The 22,406-nt window shown below is 43.1% G+C and overlaps 1 protein-coding gene across 2 annotated transcripts in view; it reads left to right on the top strand.

Annotated features, from left to right (window-relative positions):
- Positions 1-22,406, top strand: part of cnksr1 (connector enhancer of kinase suppressor of Ras 1) — a 106,027-nt gene that overhangs the window by 74,231 nt on the left and 9,390 nt on the right. For both annotated transcript variants that reach the window (XM_083633553.1, XM_083633552.1), the window contains exons 11-16: positions 2,289-2,428; positions 12,264-12,433; positions 12,559-12,592; positions 13,486-13,661; positions 20,243-20,316; positions 21,592-21,663. In XM_083633553.1, the coding sequence (XP_083489679.1) occupies positions 2,289-2,428; positions 12,264-12,433; positions 12,559-12,592; positions 13,486-13,661; positions 20,243-20,316; positions 21,592-21,663 (666 nt within the window). The remainder of the gene's footprint in view (positions 1-2,288; positions 2,429-12,263; positions 12,434-12,558; positions 12,593-13,485; positions 13,662-20,242; positions 20,317-21,591; positions 21,664-22,406) is intronic.

Genomic DNA, 22,406 nt, shown 5'->3' with positions numbered 1-22,406 from the left:
TAAAGCAGTGAAACAAACAGAGAGAGCAGGGAGGACATGGTGTACTAAGGCTGTAAATAACCCTGTCATACAGTAGTGTCATGCTCTGCAACTCCTGTTTCTCTGAGGCAATAACAAATTCATTCAAGTCGAAACTCTATTAGACTAAAAGCAGTTTAGAGTCATATTTCCTCCTTTTTACAATGTTTTTTTTATTATCTTCTGAAGGCTTGTTGCACCATCACTAAAAATGTAATTGGCTGTGTGCCTCTGTGCCTCCTACTGTCTGGTTCCACTCTCCAGCAGAGCTGAAGTGCTCAGGACTCTATTTCTTATGCTATTGGTAGTTATTATATATTATTATATAATATATATATATATATATATATATATTAGGGCTGTGGCGATTCACTTATCTCCCGATTCGATACTATCACGATTCTTGGGTGCCGATTCGATTTATATTGCGATTCTTAAGTATTGCGATTCTTAAGTATTGCGATTCTACGATTATTGCGATTCGATATTACGATTTATTGCGATTTTTGTTTATTTTTTTCTTTTATTTTTTCAGTTTGTTTGCTTTTTTACACTAGATTAGAACATGGGAAAAGTTGAATCATACACTAGAGACTGTATATTATATATCATGAGTAGGGCTGGGCGATATAGTTAAAAACAGGGGCGGACTGGGATCATAATTCAGGCCGGGCATTAGATACCAAGCAGGCCAGGCCGATATGGGCCAACGCGCGTGAAATTTGGGCCGTTTGAAGCCAGATTTTACAATGAGATGCACCCACTTTAACCCTGAAGTGTAATTATTACTTCAGACTAACTAATAAAGTAATAAAACCACTAGTAAACCAGTAGGCGGCGCCTGGCCTGCTGTTCAGTGAGTGGCCTGACTGCAAGCACCCAAAAAAAAAAAAAAAAAAAAAAAAAATTTAATTTGCGATTATCGATTCTGGAATAAAAGATCGATCCAAAAAATCGTGACATTAAAAATCGCGATACTTAGGTGAATCGATTTTTTCCCCCACCCCTAATATATATACAGTATATATATATAGCTATGCTATTGGTAGTGAGGGATAGAACGTGTTTGGAATGGTTCACTCGTTCACTCAATCACTATTCCCCATGTAGTGTTTGTCATACTGTTGAGTGAACTACTGTATTTGGGGAATGTAGTGTTCATATAGTGAACTACTGGGGAATGTAGTGTTTATATAGTGAACTACTGTATTTGGGGAATGTAGTGTTTATATAGTGAACTACTGGGGAATGTAGTGTTTATATAGTGAACTACTGGGGAATGTAGTGTTTATATAGTGAACTACTGGGGAATGTAGTGTTTATATAGTGAACTACTGGGGAATGTAGTGTTTATATAGTGAACTACTGGGGAATGTAGTGTTTATATAGTGAACTACTGGGGAATGTAGTGTTTATATAGTGAACTACTGGGGAATGTAGTGTTTATATAGTGAACTACTGGGGAATGTAGTGTTTATATAGTGAACTACTGGGGAATGTAGTGTTTATATAGTGAACTACTGGGGAATGTAGTGTTTATATAGTGAACTACTGGGGAATGTAGTGTTTATATAGTGAACTACTGGGGAATGTAGTGTTTATATAGTGAACTACTGGGGAATGTAGTGTTTATATAGTGAACTACTGGGGAATGTAGTGTTTATATAGTGAACTACTGGGGAATGTAGTGTTTATATAGTGAACTACTGGGGAATGTAGTGTTTATATAGTGAACTATTGGGGAATGTAGTGTTTATATAGTGAACTACTGGGGAATGTAGTGTTTATATAGTGAACTACTGGGGAATGTAGTGTTTATATAGTGAACTACTGGGGAATGTAGTGTTTATATAGTGAACTACTGGGGAATGTAGTGTTTATATAGTGAACTACAGAACGACCAAACAAGTTTCGGACACTACCTCACTCTTCTTCTCCTTTGGTAAACACGGCAGCATTGCATTGTGGTATATGGGAGAAAATGTAGGGTACTATCCGCTGTTCACTAGAAATTGCAGTGCATCGTGGGTATGTTATAGTGGACTATATAGTGAATCGAATTAACACTTGAGAATTCGGACACTAGTACAAAATGGCCAACACACAACTATATCATCCACTATTTCTGTAATAGGGACTGGTTTGGAACAGGGCTATTAATAGAGTGATTTCCGATGACGTCTTGTATGTGATGCAAAGTTGGTGTTGTGACCAGTTTATACCAGTGATAGTTAAGTTGTTCCACTCCTCCTCCCATACTTCTCATCCAGAAAGGCCATCCACGGGCCAGAGGTACCTCCGCGGCCTATGGGACAGGAGGAGTCAGAACTGTCCTCTGACAGGGGGCTGGAAGGCACTCTGACTGTCACTTCACACCAAAACCAGCAGGGGAGGCTGTCATCACTGTCAGGTGTGTAGTGCGGAGCACGGCCATTTTTATTTATTTATTTAATTTATTCATTTATTCATTTGACAGGGGCAATACATAAGCATTGCTACATTTAAATAAAGTGCAACCCGAGGACTTCTAGCCATAGCTAAGTTGCAGCCCTTCTCCCTAGTTAGGCTTTTTGAAAATACATACATACATATACAGTCCTATAAAACAATCTAATACATCATTAAAAAGGAGAACTAATACACCATAAAATGCACAATAAAACAAACATTAAACAAACAACCTTTACAGACAGTAACTGAGACAACATTGACTGAAGGTTACATGTGAGAGGGACAAAAGAGAAAGAAACAAGCCTGTGAACAGGCGTGTTTCTGTTTCAGCCATTGTTTTACATGTGTGTTCAAAACCTTCAACTGCATTCCACAGCTGTGTTCCTCTTACTGAGAAAGATGACTGACCCAATGTTGTTCTGTCTTTTGTGGCTCTACAGTTTCCACTTGTTGCACCTCTAGTTCTGATCCCACGCTCTTGTCTGTTTACCAATTGACAGAGTATTTCAGGGGCAAGGCTGTTTACACATTTAAAAATCAGTTTTATAAATGAAAAGTCAACACAACTGTCAAAACTTAGTAGCTTATATTTCTGGAGAATTTGGCAATGGTGCCATCTGGCTGCTTTCTTATGCATTACATTCAGTGCCTGTTTATATACTGATCTAATGAGTGTGATTTGTAGTTTGATTGGTCTGGCCCCAAACGGTTATACAGTATGACAAATGAGAAAATATCATGACATGCATGGACTGCTAGACGCCTATCCTACGCTGAAGCAACGCTTTGATTTCGCCGTCCTTGTTAACAGCGGAGACCGATCGCACCGGCCGCAGCGCGTTGCCTCACCACGCTGAAGCTGCACGCTGCACGCGTGCTGCAGCGATAGTTTCGGCGTCTGGTCTATTTTTCACACGAGCAGCGAGCAGACCGTGAGCAGCCAGGCATGACGTCAATGCAAGTTGTGAGCGGGGGCAGGGCAGCGTGGGGCAAATCAGAGCGAGGCGTGGAGCAAAACAGAGTGCTTCTTATGTGAATGGCAAGGCTCCTGCTCGACGCTTCCGTGAAGCGCTGCTTCTGAGATGCTTTTGGTTTGAACCAAGGGTAAGAGTCATCTCCATTCACTCCAATGGACCAGTTTTTTTTTTACCTCGCAGTAGTTCCCGGAAGTACGTTTCTGGGTTAAGCAGCGCTGTCAAGTTGCAGCGGAATGGAATGTTTGTGATGTACTTTTAAAGGCTAAGATGTTTAAAGAATCAAATGGAATAGTATCAGCTTGCATTCAAACATATCCTGGAACATACTCCCCCGCACACACCATAGCTAGTCACATGACTATCAAGCTTTTTGGACCTCCGTTGGCATCACTCTCTCTTTAAATCACTCTGGTGTGGAGGTAACAGGGCATCACTCTCTCTTTAAATCACTCTGGTGTGGAGGTAACAGGGCATCACTCTCTCTTTAAATCACTCTGGTGTGGAGGTAACAGGGCGTCACTCTCTCTTTAAATCACTCTGGTGTGGAGGTAACAGTGTGTCACTCTCTCTTTAAATCACTCTGGTGTGGAGGTAACAGGGCATCACTCTCTCTTTAAATCACTCTTGTGTGGAGGTAACAGGGCGTCACTCTCTCTTTAAATCACTCTGGTGTGGAGGTAACAGGGCATCACTCTCTCTTTAAATCACTCTGGTGTGGAGGTAACAGGGCATCACTCTCTCTTTAAATCACTCTGGTGTGGAGGTAACAGGGCATCACTCTCTCGTTAAATCACTCTGGTGTGGAGGTAACAGGGCATCACTCTCTCTTTAAATCACTCTGGTGTGGAGGTAACAGTGTGTCACTCTCTCTTTAAATCACTCTGGTGTGGAGGTAACAGGGCATCACTCTCTCTTTAAATCACTCTGGTGTGGAGGTAACAGGGCATCACTCTCTCTTTAAATCACTCTGGTGTGGAGGTAACAGGGCATCACTCTCTCTTTAAATCACTCTGGTGTGGAGGTAACAGGGTGTCACTCTCTCTTTAAATCACTCTGGTGTGGAGGTAACAGGGTGTCACTCTCTCTTTAAATCACTCTGGTGTGGAGGTAACAGGGTGTCACTCTCTCTTTAAATCACTCTGGTGTGGAGGTAACAGGGCATCACTCTCTCTTTAAATCACTCTGGTGTGGAGGTAACAGGGTGTCACTCTCTCTTTAAATCACTCTGGTGTGGAGGTAACAGGGCGTCACTCTCTCTTTAAATCACTCTGGTGTGGAGGTAACAGGGCATCACTCTCTCTTTAAATCACTCTGGTGTGGAGGTAACAGGGTGTCACTCTCTCTTTAAATCACTCTGGTGTGGAGGTAACAGGGCGTCACTCTCTCTTTAAATCACTCTGGTGTGGAGGTAACAGGGCATCACTCTCTCTTTAAATCACTCTGGTGTGGAGGTAACAGGGCATCACTCTCTCTTTAAATCACTCTGGTGTGGAGGTAACAGGGCATCACTCTCTCTTTAAATCACTCTGGTGTGGAGGTAACAGGGCATCACTCTCTCTTTAAATCACTCTGGTGTGGAGGTAACAGGGCGTCACTCTCTCTTTAAATCACTCTGGTGTGGAGGTAACAGGGCGTCACTCTCTCTTTAAATCACTCTGGTGTGGAGGTAACAGTGTGTCACTCTCTCTTTAAATCACTCTGGTGTGGAGGTAACAGGGCATCACTCTCTCTTTAAATCACTCTGGTGTGGAGGTAACAGGGCATCACTCTCTCTTTAAATCACTCTGGTGTGGAGGTAACAGGGCGTCACTCTCTCTTTAAATCACTCTGGTGTGGAGGTAACAGTGTGTCACTCTCTCTTTAAATCACTCTGGTGTGGAGGTAACAGGGCGTCACTCTCTCTTTAAATCACTCTGGTGTGGAGGTAACAGGGCATCACTCTCTCTTTAAATCACTCTGGTGTGGAGGTAACAGGGCATCACTCTCTCTTTAAATCACTCTGGTGTGGAGGTAACAGTGTGTCACTCTCTCTTTAAATCACTCTGGTGTGGAGGTAACAGGGCGTCACTCTCTCTTTAAATCACTCTGGTGTGGAGGTAACAGGGCATCACTCTCTCTTTAAATCACTCTGGTGTGGAGGTAACAGTGTGTCACTCTCTCTTTAAATCACTCTGGTGTGGAGGTTACAGGGCATCACTCTCTCTTTAAATCACTCTGGTGTGGAGGTAACAGGGCATCACTCTCTCTTTAAATCACTCTGGTGTGGAGGTAACAGGGCATCACTCTCTCTTTAAATCACTCTGGTGTGGAGGTAACAGGGCGTCACTCTCTCTTTAAATCACTCTGGTGTGGAGGTAACAGGGCATCACTCTCTCTTTAAATCACTCTGGTGTGGAGGTAACAGGGCATCACTCTCTCTTTAAATCACTCTGGTGTGGAGGTAACAGGGCATCACTCTCTCTTTAAATCACTCTGGTGTGGAGGTAACAGGGCACCACTCTCTCTTTAAATCACTCTGGTGTGGAGGTAACAGGGCGTCACTCTCTCTTTAAATCACTCTGGTGTGGAGGTAACAGTGTGTCACTCTCTCTTTAAATCACTCTGGTGTGGAGGTAACAGGGCATCACTCTCTCTTTAAATCACTCTGGTGTGGAGGTAACAGTGTGTCACTCTCTCTTTAAATCACTCTGGTGTGGAGGTAACAGGGCATCACTCTCTCTTTAAATCACTCTGGTGTGGAGGTAACAGGGCATCACACTCTCTTTAAATCACTCTGGTGTGGAGGTAACAGGGCATCACTCTCTCTTTAAATCACTCTGGTGTGGAGGTAACAGGGCACCACTCTCTCTTTAAATCACTCTGGTGTGGAGGTAACAGGGCATCACACTCTCTTTAAATCACTCTGGTGTGGAGGTAACAGGGCATCACACTCTCTTTAAATCACTCTGGTGTGGAGGTAACAGGGCATCACTCTCTCTTTAAATCACTCTGGTGTGGAGGTAACAGGGCATCACACTCTCTTTAAATCACTCTGGTGTGGAGGTAACAGGGCATCACTCTCTCTTTAAATCACTCTGGTGTGGAGGTAACAGGGCACCACTCTCTCTTTAAATCACTCTGGTGTGGAGGTAACAGGGTGTCACTCTCTCTTTAAATCACTCTGGTGTGGAGGTAACAGGGCATCACTCTCTCTTTAAATCACTCTGGTGTGGAGGTAACAGGGCATCACTCTCTCTTTAAATCACTCTGGTGTGGAGGTAACAGGGCATCACACTCTCTTTAAATCACTCTGGTGTGGAGGTAACAGGGCACCACTCTCTCTTTAAATCATTCTGGTGTGGAGGTAACAGGGCACCACTCTCTCTTTAAATCACTCTGGTGTGGAGGTAACAGGGCATCACACTCTCTTTAAATCACTCTGGTGTGGAGGTAACAGGGCATCACTCTCTCTTTAAATCACTCTGGTGTGGAGGTAACAGGGCATCACTCTCTCTTTAAATCACTCTGGTGTGGAGGTAACAGGGCACCACTCTCTCTTTAAATCACTCTGGTGTGGAGGTAACAGGGCACCACTCTCTCTTTAAATCACTCTGGTGTGGAGGTAACAGGGCATCACACTCTCTTTAAATCACTCTGGTGTGGAGGTAACAGGGCATCACTCTCTCTTTAAATCACTCTGGTGTGGAGGTAACAGGGCGTCACTCTCTCTTTAAATCACTCTGGTGTGGAGGTAACAGGGCGTCACTCTCTCTTTAAATCACTCTGGTGTGGAGGTAACAGTGTGTCACTCTCTCTTTAAATCACTCTGGTGTGGAGGTAACAGGGCATCACTCTCTCTTTAAATCACTCTGGTGTGGAGGTAACAGGGCATCACTCTCTCTTTAAATCACTCTGGTGTGGAGGTAACAGGGCATCACTCTCTCTTTAAATCTCAAGAGTTCCAGGAAGTAAGGTCCTGGATGAAGCAGTGCTGTCGAGTTGCAGCAAAATGGACAGTTTGTGTTGTACTTTGAAAAGGTCCAATGTTTAAAGAATCAAAGTGTATATTATCAGCTTTATTTTAGCATTCAAACGTAGCGCGAGACCCCCCTCCTGGCTATTCATTGGCTACTGAGTCACGCATTCGGACCTTCCTCTGACACCGCTCTCTTACTAGATTACTCTGCGCAACAGGCATTCGTAACAGGGCACAACTTCTAGATTAGAAACAGTGACATCAGGTGGCTGAGGTTGGCCACTAATAGCATTAGTTTCTGTTCATGTCTCTGCTGAAGTAGTCAGAGTAGCAATTAGCTTAGTGGATTTAGTGCTCGTGGTGTCATGCAGATCAATGAGTTTTGCCAACTAGGACACTGTAGAGATCAACAGTGACCGCCCACTTTTCACTGGAAGTGAATTCCTTATTAATTTTTCTCCATAGACATTTAGATCAATCGTTACACACTATAACACGTTTTAAGGCTGGAACCAAACCCCCTCGCTCAATTCCATATGGGATCATGGTTATGTTATTTGATCCCATAGACACCCAACAATTGAGCCAAGATCGCCTGATGTTGCTGCTTAACATACTGTACTTCAGAGTTCAGACTATACCCAACACATCAAAACGTCTGTCTGAAGGCATTGATTTGTTTCTGACTCTGGGAAAGTGCGACAAACAGTCAAATCTCTTTAACCAAATCACACATGTTTAGGCTATTCTATGTGTTCTCATTTTGATAACTAATATAATGTTTTCACTTCCACTGGGCCTCCCCTGAAACTGTTTGGAGCCCCCCTGGGGAGGCCCGCCTCCCACTTTGAAAACCTCAGATTTTTAGACTATTGTCAACTAGGGCTGTCAAAATTGGTCCAAAATCATATTTGAATATTTTTTGTGTTATTTTTTATTTTACCTTCGTAAACCAATACAACCAGAGAGCTTATCTAACTACTACTGGGTATATTTATTAGAACATATTTCTCCCCCCCAACATAAACATTGTTTTTTTTATTTATTCTGTCAGCATTAGTACAGTAGCTGCCTACACTTTTGTAATGTTTTTAAATAATCAGGCAAACGATGTATGTTTTTATGTTGCCCTCTTGGCCAGTTTTTTTTACCTGGTTGAATGTAAAATAATAATAATAATAAATATAGCCGCAAGCGGCGATGCGGGGTCCAAGCTTCCGGTGACTTGGGGGGTATATGTCAGATAGTGCACATTTATTCAGACTTGGTATGTGCACAAGTAAACAAAGTTTGGTTGAGATCCGGTGACCTGACGGTTTCCAAGCAGTACTAGTAGTAGTAGTAGTAGCAGTAGTAGTAATAGTGTTGGTAGTAGAGGGAGTGGTAGCAGTAGTAGCAGCAGAAGTACTAAGAATAGTAAATGGTAAATGGACTGCATTTATATAGCGCTTTTATCCAAAGCGCTTTACAATGTGCCTACATTCACCCATTCACACACCGAAGGCGGCCAGCTGCCACGCAGGGTGCTGGCACAGCCATCGGGAGCAATTTGGGGTTCAGTGTCTTGCCCAAGGACACTTCGACGTGCGGACTGGAGGAGCCGGGGAACGAACCACCAACCTTCTAATTAGTGGACAACCCGCTCTACCTCCTGAGCCACAGCCGCCACTAGTAGCCAATAGTAGTAGTAGTAGTAGCAGCAGTAGTAGTGGTGGTTGGCTGTTATAGCGCCACCATCTGGTGGATTGGTGTAATTTTTTCCTTTGAGTAGTGGGTGATGTCTTGAAACTTGAAGTAGTACTTGGATAGAAAGCAGTTTTTGTGTACAATATCCCTTTAAGTATCTGGACAGAAAGTGGTATTTGGGTAGAACATACTGTCAATACGACAAGTACTTCTCTGGCTCTGCAGATACATATAATATGGTCTACAAAGTTAAATACAACAGTCTGGATAGCTCACTTGGTAAAGCTCATGACTTATGCTAACTAAAGACTATTGTGGCTCAAAGTTCAAACCCCATGTGGGATGAACAATTTTCAACTTCAGACAGTTAAGTCAGTAATAGTAATTAAAACCCCACATGTTGCCTCCTTATTTTGCGGTGTTTCATGAACTTTTTCAATATCTTGGAAATGTTAGCTGGAGATTGCGTGGCTGTGTTCAAGAACGTGTTTTGCAACAGGAGAGGTTAGTTCTTGTCTCATGATGGAGCTTTTGTGTTCTGAAATCAGAATTTTCAGTTGTCATTGAGTCTTTCCCACACACACATCAAACCATAGGGCATAGTGGCGTCCACTACAGAACGTTGATGGTTTTATCCCTGAAATTGCTTTTGATGACTATAGCCAGCACCTTGCATTGCAGCTTGTCATGCAGTCCATTTACCATTAAGGACATGTCTGTATTACACACATAATCCACCACTTTACATTAAAAGTCTGCCCTGAATGGAGGTGTTTGAACTAATTGGTGTGGGTTGTGCTGTTACAATGGAACTAAAGTAAAGGTAAAGTCCCACTGATTGTCACACAATGTGTGAAATTTGTTCTCCGCATTTGACCCATCCCCTGGGGGAGCGGTAGCGTGCGCCGCGCTCGGGAATCATATGGTGATCTAACCCCCCAATTCCAACCCTTTGATGCTGAGTGCCAAGCAGGGAGGCAAATAGGTCTCATTTTTATAGTCTTTGCTATGACTCGGCCGGGGATCGAACTCACGACCTCCCAGTCTCAGGGCGGACATTCAGACCACAAGGCCACTGAGCTGGACACATGAGTGACAAGGATAATTCAGATTTAATTCTCTTTTTGGACCTTTCACATCTGAAGACACAATAATGTATTGGAATGTTTTTCCTTTCATATATCTGAAAGAAGGCTCCCAGCAAACACAATTACATCATGATGATGTTCTGATATCATCTTTCAGTGACGTCCAGGACTAGGCCAAATCACAGCCGATTTGGGGATCATTTAGACATCTACACAGGAATGTCAAGAGGACGTCGAAATATGACGTTACCATAAATAGGCATATTCAGTTATTCTGCTATGTACACAGTGTGTATTCAGCAGCGTTATACATAATTATATTCAGATTAACCTTTATTCTACATTTTCAAAAAATAAAACAGTTACCTGGCCGTGGTTTGAACCTAGGACCTCCAGCTTTGGTGTCTGCTACTTTACCCCTACACCATCCTTCCACAGCAATGACAAGGCACGGATATAACCTTATTATGGCATAAACTTGTTTTTATTCAAACGTGGGTGTCAAGTCTTTGTGGATCGGGCATTACTGTGTGACATCTAAACCAACTATGTATTATGCTACAGCAGATGCAGAACCCCAAAACACATTAACCCCACCCAAAATGCTACATTCCAACTTCCAGTAGTAGTAGTAGTAGTAGTAGTAGTAGTAGTAGTAGTAGTAGTAATAGTAGCAGAAGTAGTAATAGTAGTAGTAGTAGTGTTGGTAGTAGTGGGAGTGGTAGCAGTAGTAGCAGCAGTAGTTGTAATTGACCGGTTAATGAGTTGTGGGCAATTTAGTGTTGGCGTGTGTTTCATTAAAAGTTTCGAGATTTAGCATTTCAAAACGGTTTCACGTATCCAAAATCCTTTACTAACCTTAGGTCGGGGTAGTCCATAGATGGCCCAGAAAAAGTTTTGTGTGATTTGGCCAAACGGTCTAGGAGGAGCTCGCAAAAGTAGGTTTTTGATCAAATTCAAAATGGCGGAAAATCTACCACGCAGAAATGGGCGTGGCCTAGTGGGTTAGATACATGATGCTCCAGGGAAACCAGTAGATGTGGAATTTTGATTCTACAGCTCGCAGTTCAGAAGTTATGGACCGACAAACGTGAAATTGGCTGTTATAGCGCCACCATCTGGTGGATTGGTGTAATTTTTTTACTCTGAGTAGTGGGTGATGTCGTGAACCTGTGTGGAAAGTTTGGGTGATGGGGGGTGTATGGTTTCTGAGATCCACACACTTTTAGGGCAGGAAAAGAACAAAAGTAAATACACAAAAGTTTAAACATTTATCATTTCAAGACGGTTTCACGTATCCAAAATCCTTTAATAACTTTGAGTCAGGTAAGTCCAGAGATGCCACAGAAAAAGTTTAGGCTCATTCAGGCAAATGGCCTGGGAGGAGATAGCAAAAGTAGGTTTTAGATAAAATTCAAAATGGCCGAAAATCTAGGCACACGCAAATGGGCGTGGCCTATATGGATAGATGCGTATTGATCCAGGGAATACAGCCGAAGTGGAATTTTGATTCTACGCCTCACGGTTCAGAAGATATGGACCATAACGCGAAATGGTCTGTTATAGCGCCACCATCTGGCCGATATGGGTAATTTTTTGTTTCTGAGTAGTGAGGCACATTTACAATCTATGTGCCCAGTCTGGCTATGCTGAGCCTTACAGTTTCTGCTGTACATACAGTTTTACCGGAGAAGAAGAAAAAATAAATAAATAATCGGAACAGATACAATAGGGATCCACGCACTTCGTGCTTGGACCCCTAATAATAATAACAACAACAACAACAACCCCGAATATTAATTTTCATATTCGAATATTATTTTAATTTTAATATTAGGATATATATTTGAATATAGAATATTCTTTGACAGCCCTATTGTCAACCGAAATTATCCTACTGTGCTAGATACTAATATTTTAACTGCTAAGGTTAAAACAGGATTTTGTGTGTGTGTGTGTGTGTGTGTGTGTGTGTGTGTGTGTGTGTGTGTGTGTGTGTGTGTGTGTGTGTGTGTGTGTGTGTGTGCGCGTGCGTGTTTGTGTGTGTGTGTGTGCGTGCGTGCGTGCGTGCGTGCATGCCTTTCTCAGTGGACTCTGAGGGTTTGGGTGTTTCAAGGCTCTCCCCCGGACCCAGGAGAGCCCTTGGGAGAGATAGGTCGTTGTCGCCCAGCTCTCCGCGAGGATCAGTGTCACCCAGAAGTCCTTCCCCCCTGGGAAGGGCTAGCGTCAGTTCCTGCCCTGAAATGGTGGGACACACGGTGAGAGGAAAATAAAACCAGACGAAGATTCACTGCCAGACATGTTCAACTATGCTTTGCTTATTATTATTGTTTTGACAAAATACTGATGTATGAATAGGAATTAACTCCGTTTCTCTTTTCAGGAGAATAAGGAACCAAAGAAGATCTCGATAAAAGGTAAAATTGTAATAAATAAGCAGAACATTCTAGTGCAGGGCTTGTGTCAAGTCCACCTTAGTCAAGTCCTTGTCAATTCCAAGACCCAGTCCAACTAGAGTCAAGACCAGGTCCAAAGGGGGTCGAGGCCAATGTGTAAAGCCCAAGACCAGAGCAAATTTAGTGTCATAGAGAGGCAAAGTGACCGCCTACTTCCTGCTTCAGCACTGTACCAGATCTTCATCCGCCATTTATTTTCCCATAGACATTTCGTAAAATGCTTATAAAAATAGTTTTACTTCGTCAAGCCAAACGGTTCAGCTATATTTAGAATCGGGAGAGACCATAGAACATTTCACTCAGACCAAAACTTTAAAAAACAACATGGAAAAAATATTTTCTTTAAATCCGCAATTATTTTACGTTTTGGTCCGAGTGAAATGTTATGTGGTCTCTCCTGTTTCTAAATATAGCTGAACTGTTTGGCTTGAACAAGTAAAACTATTTTTTATAAGCATTTTACAAAATGTCTATGGGAAAATAAATGGTGAATGAAAATCTCTGGTACAGTGCTAAAGCAGGAAGTAGGCGGTCACTTTGCCTCTCTATTCAAGACCAAGACATACTGTAAATAGGCAATAAACAGTGTACATTATGCCCTTCAACAGCTAAGTAATGCATAGGATTTTAACTAATCAATGCATACAATATTGAGGATCAGACGATCCACAGATACAATCCCTTAAATTGGTTGTCATTATGGGAAAATAAACGAAAGAAAGAAATGGACCAGGTGGAGAAAAATGTCTCATTAGATACAAAGAAAGTCTGAGAGCAGCTTCCAGCACCTGCTCCAGGTTTGATGCACCCGTCTAAAGTCATGGCTCCTCCTCCTCCTCCTCCCATCCTCCCAGGTATGACCACGGCTCTGAGTCGGCGCCGCGTGTCCTGCCGTGAGCTGGGACGTCCCGACTGCGATGGCTGGCTGTGGAAGAAGAGGAAGGAGAGCAACGTCTTCCTCGCCCAGAAGTGGCAGCGCTTCTGGTTCGTCCTCAAGGGGCCGTCCCTCTACTGGTACTCCAGCCAGCAGGTGGGGCCATGGGGACGGGATGGGTTGGTTTTTTATAATGATTAAAACAGAAATGTCACAGTGGTCATTATCACAATCACATCTCAGGGGGATTGATCTTCACTTTGAAGCAGGTATGGAGCGACTCTGGGTTATCGATGCTTGTCAGAGCATTTGAAGCAGAACATCTTGGAGACCTTCATGTGGAAAGACTTGCAGTTAAATCAATGTTATCTTGGGCGTCTGGGGAGTGTAGAGAGGTAAAAGCACTCACCTACCACCAGGGGGCGTCTGGGTAGTGTAGAGGTAAAAGCACTCGCCTACCACCAGGGGGCGTCTGGGTAGTGTAGAGGTAAAAGCACTCGCCTACCACCAGGGGGCATCTATAGTGTAGAGGTAAAAGCACTCGCCTAACCCTAGCGGTACTTCCGGCTTGATCAGATGTTCCTACAGACACAATTGGCCATGTATGCGGGTGGGAAGCCGAAGGAGTATGAGTCCTGGTCGCTGCACTAGCACCTCTTCTGGTCGGTCAGGGTGCCTGTTCAGGGGGAGGGGAACTGAGGGGAATAGCGTCCACCTCCCATGTGCCACGTGCTGCTGGTGCAACCCCTCCGTGTCAGATGAAAAGAAGCAGCTGGCGACTGTACATGTATCGGAGGAAGCATGTGCTAGTGCAGTACGTGTACCCCTACGGGTACTTGAGCAGCTTGCAGGGGGCACTTGGAAAGATTTGACGACCGCGACAGGTGTCAACTGTTTCATGACCAGTGTTGGGCAAGTTACTGAAAATTGGTAATTAGTTACAATTACTAGTTACCTCTCTCAAAAAGTAATTTAATTACTTTAAAGTTACTAGTTACTTCAAAGTAATCAGTAACTAGGGAAAGTAACGTTTGCATTACTTTTTAAAGTCCGCTTCGATTGTTATTAATGCACACATTATGTTAGTGTTGCTGTGCCACAGTGTGGCCTTGAACATTCACTTATTGGGGAGGCTTATAGCCTATCAAGGTCATTAGCTTCTGGGGCTTATAGCCTATCAAGGTCATTAGCCTCTGGGGCTTATAGCCTATCAAGGTCATTAGCCTCAGGGGCTCTGGCTGCAGCTGCAGCTCTGAAGTTGTCCGTTATTTTCATGTCCTAAAGTAACTAGTAACTAGTTACTACTACTATTGTAGTAACTGTAACTCAGTTACTAAATTTGAAAAAGAATGAGTTAGATTACTAGTTACTGCAAGAAGTAGTTAAGTTACAGTAAGTAGTTACTTAGTAACTAGTACTTAGTAACTAGTTACTCCCAACACTGTACATGACTGATAAAAGGTTCAAAAACGTCCAGTGGCTGTCACTCCAGATTCAGGTTTAGGGGAGCCTGGTTACAAAAGGAAAAAGGAGGCCACGCCCACACACCTGCAGTTCAGTGACAAATCTCTTTTGTATGGATTGACTTGTACATCTGCATATGACACTAAAAGTTATAGAACACATTTAGGAGCCTCATCAACAGGCATGAGTGAGGGGGTACTATCGGCATGGCAACACAGTTGGGGTACATAAGACAAAAAAGGTTGGGAACCACTGCGCTTGTCTACAACGCTCCCCAGAGCAGCAACTGGCCAAATCCAATTGGAGAAAAAATGGGAGAACGATCTGTGTGTGGGGGATTGATTTAAAAAATCTTCAGTATATATATATATACCGTCATTCTTCCAATAAGCGCCTCTACTCTAATTGCCGCCTGTCTTCCTTTTACCGCCCGGGGTCCAAGTTGATTTAGCATAATAAGCGCCTGCCTCTTTTTGCCGCCCGGGCGTTTTTTAGAATAAATAGGTTTTTTTGTACTGTATGTTTTTGTGTTGACTAAATTCAGTCACTTACGGTAATGACGTTGTTTTGGAGGAAGTCAGGCGAAAGTTTCTCCCCCTGTCAGACAGTTTTATATTTTATTTATACATGCTGTAACCGACATGTTTCAAGTATGCGTACCGCATTGTTTAATGCTACGGGTTCCTGTAGGCAACGTGCTGGAGATGCTGTCTAAAACCCGGGAGCGGTGGGCAACTTACGCTAACGTAGCGTAATGTTACAGTTGTGCCTTGTAAAATTGCATTTCTCTCAGCAGAACAGTGATCATAAATGCAGTATGGATTATATCCATTATACTGGACATGTATTGGAAACTTGGCGTCTACCTACCGGTATTTGGTGAGTCTGCTTGTTTTGTCTAGTGCTGCAGTGCTGTTTGGTTAGCTTGGTAGCTACGTTAGCGTGCCTTCTACATTGCTTTGCTGGGAGTGTCTGGCAAGCGAGACTAATAACGTTGCTATGACTGAATGTGTGAGCGGTAGGCTAATGTTACTTGTTTAAAATATGGTATGGCTGTTTGGCAGAGGGAGAAGAGGAGAGCAATGAACTGATGCCGTAACGTAGTTGGATGATGATGATGATGATGATGAAGATGAAGGCTATTGTTTTCGTTCATTCCAGTCCGTTGTACAATACTAGGCATGTTCAAAACTGCCTGTACCTACCCTCTTGTGTGTACTAAGTACTATCTCACTGGTTTAAATAAGCAATTTGATACTTTCCGTTTTTGCTGAGCAGGAATTTCTGTTAAAAAAATAATAATCGCCTGGCTCAATTATGTGAAAATAGAAATAACCGCCTGCCTCTAATTGCCGCCTGTCTTCCTTTTACCGCCCGGGGTCCAAGTTGATTTAGCATAATAAGCGCCCAGGCCCTTATTGGCAGAATTAGGGTATACATAAATGTGGATATTTGAAACCCTCTTAAAAAGGTAAATCCAAGTTGTTTTGGGCCGTGACTCTTCCACTGCTTTTATCCCAGAAAGTAGCATTTTCTTGCTTTACTGTTGCTTTGCTTCCAAATCCTATTTGGGGAAGGAAGGATTTGTGCAGATTTGAGAAATAAGCTTCAGGCGATTTTAAAAGATTATTTTTGAGTCATTGTTTTTTTCCTGCCAAAGCCACAGTGTGCCACATGTGAGGGAATTGAATTGATTTTCTTTATCAAATGTCTAATCTGCCACATTCATCTTTTTGACAGGGCTAATATCATGCTGTAATTGTGCGCCAGGGCACATGCACTCAGTCCTGTTTTATTATAGACTGGAAAATGAGTTGCATATGAGTTCATATCCATTGACCTGTACTTCATCATTCAACATCTCTAAACTATCCACCTTATTTCCCCCCCCCCCCCCCCCCCGATTTTTTATCCCATTTTTAACCCCCATTAGTGCTAATTTAATGTATTTATCCTGGTTGCTACTCCACCCTCTACCGATCCGCTTCTTTTCACCTGACAGGGGAAGCTTCACCGGTAGGACATAGCACGTGGGAGGTTCACGCTATTCCAACCAGTTCCCCTCCCTCTGAACAGGCGCCCTTAACGACCAGAGGAGGAACCACATTAGCAACCAGGATATTGCATGTTTTGGTGAAGGGGGTTCCTATATGAAGGAAACCCCCGGGAGGCACGGGGAGAACATGCAAACTCCACACAGAAAGGCCCTTTTGACGACCCCACCCGGGCAGTGGGCACTCGAGGACATGCGGACGGGCACGCATTCCTTCAGCGTTCAAAGCGACCCAGGTGGGAATCGAACCCAGGACCTTCGAGCTGTGAGGCGACAGCGCTTACCACTGCACCACCTTATTTTATATCCACCTTATTTTTGAATGCCCCGCTGTACAAATAATTGTGGGTACAAGTTCCGGTTTAACGTGACTTATTGTTGCAGCTTGCCATTTCCTAAAACGGTATTCTACTTGATTTGAAAAGATGGCCACCTACACTCCCTTGTACCCTGGCTGAATTGAACATAACTTGGGCAATAAGTATGTAACATACCAAATAAAACAAACAGTAATGTCTTTATTTGATGTAGAATGCAGAGGACATGTAACTGTTTCGTTAAACTATTTAATATTGTATTTACTGCGCTGCTCTAAAATAACGTTAGTAGCGCGAGGCTCAGAGAGCCTGTTCGTCCTAGAAGCCACTCGCTTTGCGCCAGAACACAATCGATTTGGGGGTGGAACACGCCAGGATTGGCCAACGCCAACGCCAGTGCCCAGAACTGTCTAATCAAATCATCAAGAGAGACGCTATGGCCCGCCTCCCAGTGTTTTCAGGGTGCAGAGATAGATACATAGAACGTTAGAAATATAGCCAGCCACGTTATAAACAACTACAGTAACCAACGGGTTTTGCCCGAAATGGTTAAAAGTTATATCAATTTGGTCATTCAGTGGCATTTTACTGCCATGTAACATAACTAACTAGTGGCTAATATTAGCCACAGGCGATTACCCATGAATGCACTGCGCTCTTAAAGGGATAGTTCGGTTTGTTTGAAGTTGGGTCCTATCAGCTAGTCACATACACTAACGTAATTAGGTACAGTGTTCTGGACGCTGAGCGCAGTGTCTAACGAGATCCGGCACCCAGAGGAGCAGCCTCGCGCAGCCTCACCAGCTTTTTCTCTCTCAGTACTGGGGGTCAACAACTAAAACGTAATTTAGCCACCTAAAACACCTAAAACAACGCCCACCTAAACAAATCGATATCTGTGTACATGCACGCTCTATTTTGACAATTTTCAGCGCTTTACTTTTCCGCAAAACAGCAGTTTCATTCGGCACTGCTTTTTCTCCCAGCCGTACACCCACCGTATTCCTCCGCTAAAGCCAGCACAGAGCACAGAGCCGCGGTTTACAAAACAGGAAGAAGAGAGATAAAACACTGACTTACTTTAGAGACAACAAGTCACCTGGCCTCTCTGGTCTGGGTCGTTTTCCACAATTTATCCTGGGAATGGTGAATAAGGTTTGCAGCCAGGGCACCCAGGCATTTAGACAGCAGGCGCATCTCTCTGCCTGTTCACTCTCTGCAAAAGTTCCTCTTCTGTATTCTCTCTGGTTCATAATTGTATCCTCTTGTCACCAAGGTGAATGGCATATCATCCTCGCTATCAAAATCACTCATATTTTCGTCCGTGTATTCTATTTGTTGTGTCTTCAAACCGGGAGAAATAAAATAGCCTACCCCCAAATAACTGCGGAGTAATCCAGTGCTGCGGCTCTGACCTGGCTTTTAGCGGAGGAACACGGTAGTTGTACGGTTTGGAGAAAAAGCAGTGCCGAATGAAACTGCTGTTTTGCGGAAAAGTAAAGCGCTGAAAATTGTCAAAATAGAGCGTGCATGTACACGGATATCGATTTGTTTAGGTGGGCGTTGTTTTAGGTGGCTAAATTACAGTTATAGTTTTAGTTGTTGACCCCCAGTACTGAGAGAGAAAAAGCTGGTGAGGCTGCGCGAGGCTGCTCCTCTGGGTGCCGGATCTCGTTAGACACTGCGCTCAGCGTCCAGAACACTGTACCTAATTACGTTAGTGTATGTGACTAGCTGATAGGACCCAACTTCAAACAAACCGAACTATCCCTTTAAAGGGATATTTATCGACAAGATTTTAGCCCAGCTGGACCTGATTAGTGATTTGCTCTGTTCGCCCAGACGGGTGTCAAGCTGTCAGCAACAAGGCTGGGAGGATCACACCGGAAGAAAAACCCAGAGGCATCATGGCCGCTAGAAATAAGGTGGATAGACAATCCAGTCCATGATGTTAGCATTTTTATAACCAAGGTCTTCCATTTTAGGATAGATTGTTTTCATTTTGTGCCATTAGTAATTTTGTACAAGTCACTCTTCAAATGTCATATATATATATATATATATATATATATATATATATATATATATATATATATATATATATATATATATATATAATGTATGTATATATGTATATAGATGTGTTTTCAGGTGTGATTTGAAGATGGAGAGAGAGTGAAGGTGTCGGATGTTTTGTGGGAGGGAGTTCCAGAGATGGGGGGCAGAGCAGCTGAAGGCTCTGGACCCCATGGTGGTCAGGCGGGCAGAGGGTATGGAGAGTTGGAAAGCAGAGGAGGATCGGAGAGCACAGGAGGGAGTGTAGGTGAGAAGGAGTTCAGAGAGATATGGAGGTGCAAGATTGTGAAGGGCCTTGAAGGTGAGAAGCAGAATTTTGTAGTCAATCCGGTATTTAACAGGGAGCCAGTGGAGCTGTTGAAGAACGGGAGTGATATGCTGAGTGGAAGGGGTTCTGGTAATGATACAGGACACGTACATACAGGATACGGGGCTTGTCCCGTTACGAGAGAGTTCTGGTAATGATACAGGCGGCTGAGTTTTGAACCAGTTGGAGTTTGCGGAGACATTTGTGAGGAAGACCGAAGAGGATGGAGTTGCAATAGTCGATGCGGGATGTGACCAGGGCGTGAACGAGGATGGAGGTGCTGTTGGGTGTAAGTGACGGGCGGAGACGGTTGATATTGCGATGGTGGAAGTAGGCGGACCGAGTGATGTTGTTGATGTGAGCTTGGAAGGATAGAGTGCTGTCGAGGATGACATATATATATATATATATATATATATGTCATCCTATATATCACAAATTTCTGATTTTGCTATTCCTTGCATTGTATTTGGTCTAGCCTTCTTGGTGTATTGATGTGTTGATGTGTTTTGGTCCTCAGGAGGAGAAAGCGGATGGTCTGGTCCAGATAGCCAGCTACAGCATCGAGGGCGCCGGAGAGCACAAGAGGAAATAGTAAGAACACACTCTCTGTTCTAATAAGCTGCACTGTTTAACAGTTGATCCAGGAATATCTCAGCATGGAGCTGTTTATTATGAGCACTGCAGTAGCATGATAATAAAAGCACCGTACTGTTTATTATGAGCACTGCAGTAGCATGATAATAAAAGCACCGTACTGTTTATTATGAGCACTGCAGTAGCATGATAATAACAGCACCGTACTGAACTGAACTGTCTGTTGCTGTTCTAATCATCGAGGCATAACAGGTGGATTTGAAACACTCACATTATTGTCCCTTTGCACAGTAAATGATATTGTATGTCTTGGCTCAGTGCAACCTAATGATATAGCTGAATGCTTGTAACAGTGCAAACAACTCCCTCTGCTTTCAAATGCGATTGTACCGATTAAAACCTAATCTTATGAAGGCAATAACTGATTTATGAAGATGTGGACTGCTGTCACTGCTGAGAAAGGAGAGAGGGAATGTGTGTGTGTGTGTGTGTGTGTGTGTGTGTGTGTGTGTGTGTGTGTGTGTGTGTGTGTGTGTGTGTGTGTGTGTGTGTGTGTGTGTGTGTGTGTGTGTGTGTGTGTGTGTGTGTGTGTACACGCCTGCCTGCTTGATTGATGTGTTAATTCGTGTGAGATGAGCTTCCTGGGTCCTGAGACTTCATCATGTTGTGTTTTCTCTCCACAGTGTGTTCAAAATGTGTGTTTTCTCTCCACAGTGTGTTCAAAATGTGTGTTTTCTCTCCACAGTGTGTTCAAAATGTGTGTTTTCTCTCCACAGTGTGTTCAAAATGTGTGTTTTCTCTCCACAGTGTGTTCAAAATGTGTGTTTTCTCTCCACAGTGTGTTCAAAATGTGTGTTTTCTCTCCACAGTGTGTTCAAAATGTGTGTTTTCTCTCCACAGTGTGTTCAAAATGTGTGTTTTCTCTCCACAGTGTGTTCAAAATGTGTGTTTTCTCTCCACAGTGTGTTCAAAATGTGTGTTTTCTCTCCACAGTGTGTTCAAAATGTGTGTTTTCTCTCCACAGTGTGTTCAAAATGTGTGTTTTCTCTCCACAGTGTGTTCAAAATGTGTGTTTTCTCTCCACAGTGTGTTCAAAATGTGTGTTTTCTCTCCACAGTGTGTTCAAAATGTGTGTTTTCTCTCCACAGTGTGTTCAAAATGTGTGTTTTCTCTCCACAGTGTGTTCAAAATGTGTGTTTTCTCTCCACAGTGTGTTCAAAATGTGTGTTTTCTCTCCACAGTGTGTTCAAAATGTGTGTTTTCTCTCCACAGTGTGTTCAAAATGTGCCACCAGAGATTCCAGACCTTCTTCTTCGCTGCTGAAAATGTCAGTGACATGAGCAAGTGAGTAGGATGAATGACAAACTCCAACCTACATCCATCCATCCATCCATCCATCTATCCATCCATCTATCTATCTATCTATCTATCTATCTATCTATCTATCTATCTATCTATCTATCTATCTATCTATCTATCTATCTATCTATCTATCTACAGTATCTATCTATCTATCTATCTATCTATCTATCTATCTATCTATCTATCTATCTATCGCAGTTTTATGCCACTGCAATTCCATTGAGAAATCACTGTTCCAAGTCCAAAGTGCATCTATATGATGTTGGAAGATTTTTGTCCCGTGTCTTCATCCAGGCAGTGAATACATTGATGTAAATCATATGAAGTTGTCTGCACTGCCCCCTACAGATAGACAGGACCAAACTACATAGGCCCAGTTCAGACTGCAGGCAAATCTGATTTGTTTCTCAAGTCAGATTTTTGATTAGTTTCCCAATTCCCAAATCTGATTTGGGAGAGTGTCCGCACTGCCACAAATCTGATTTGGTCAAGTGGATCTGTGAGTCCAGACAGCACCAACCTATCTGCATGCGTTGCTGTGGTAACGGCATAGGCATCAGTAAACAACTAGCTGCTGAAGGTGCTTTAAAAACGCCACCATCTCTCACCATCCAAACAGTCTGAACACAACTACTTCCGTTTAGAGTCTTGAAAATGAAAGAATAAAATGCTTAAATAAATGTAAAAAACAACAACCATGGTGCCGAACTCCTCGGCATTTGACA

This window comes from Poromitra crassiceps, assembly GCF_964638095.1.
Source record: "Poromitra crassiceps genome assembly, chromosome: 3".
Taxonomy (NCBI): Eukaryota; Metazoa; Chordata; class Actinopteri; order Beryciformes; family Melamphaidae; genus Poromitra; species Poromitra crassiceps.
Note: the sequence above shows the minus strand (reverse complement) of the source record. Positions and strands in the feature narration are given on the sequence as shown.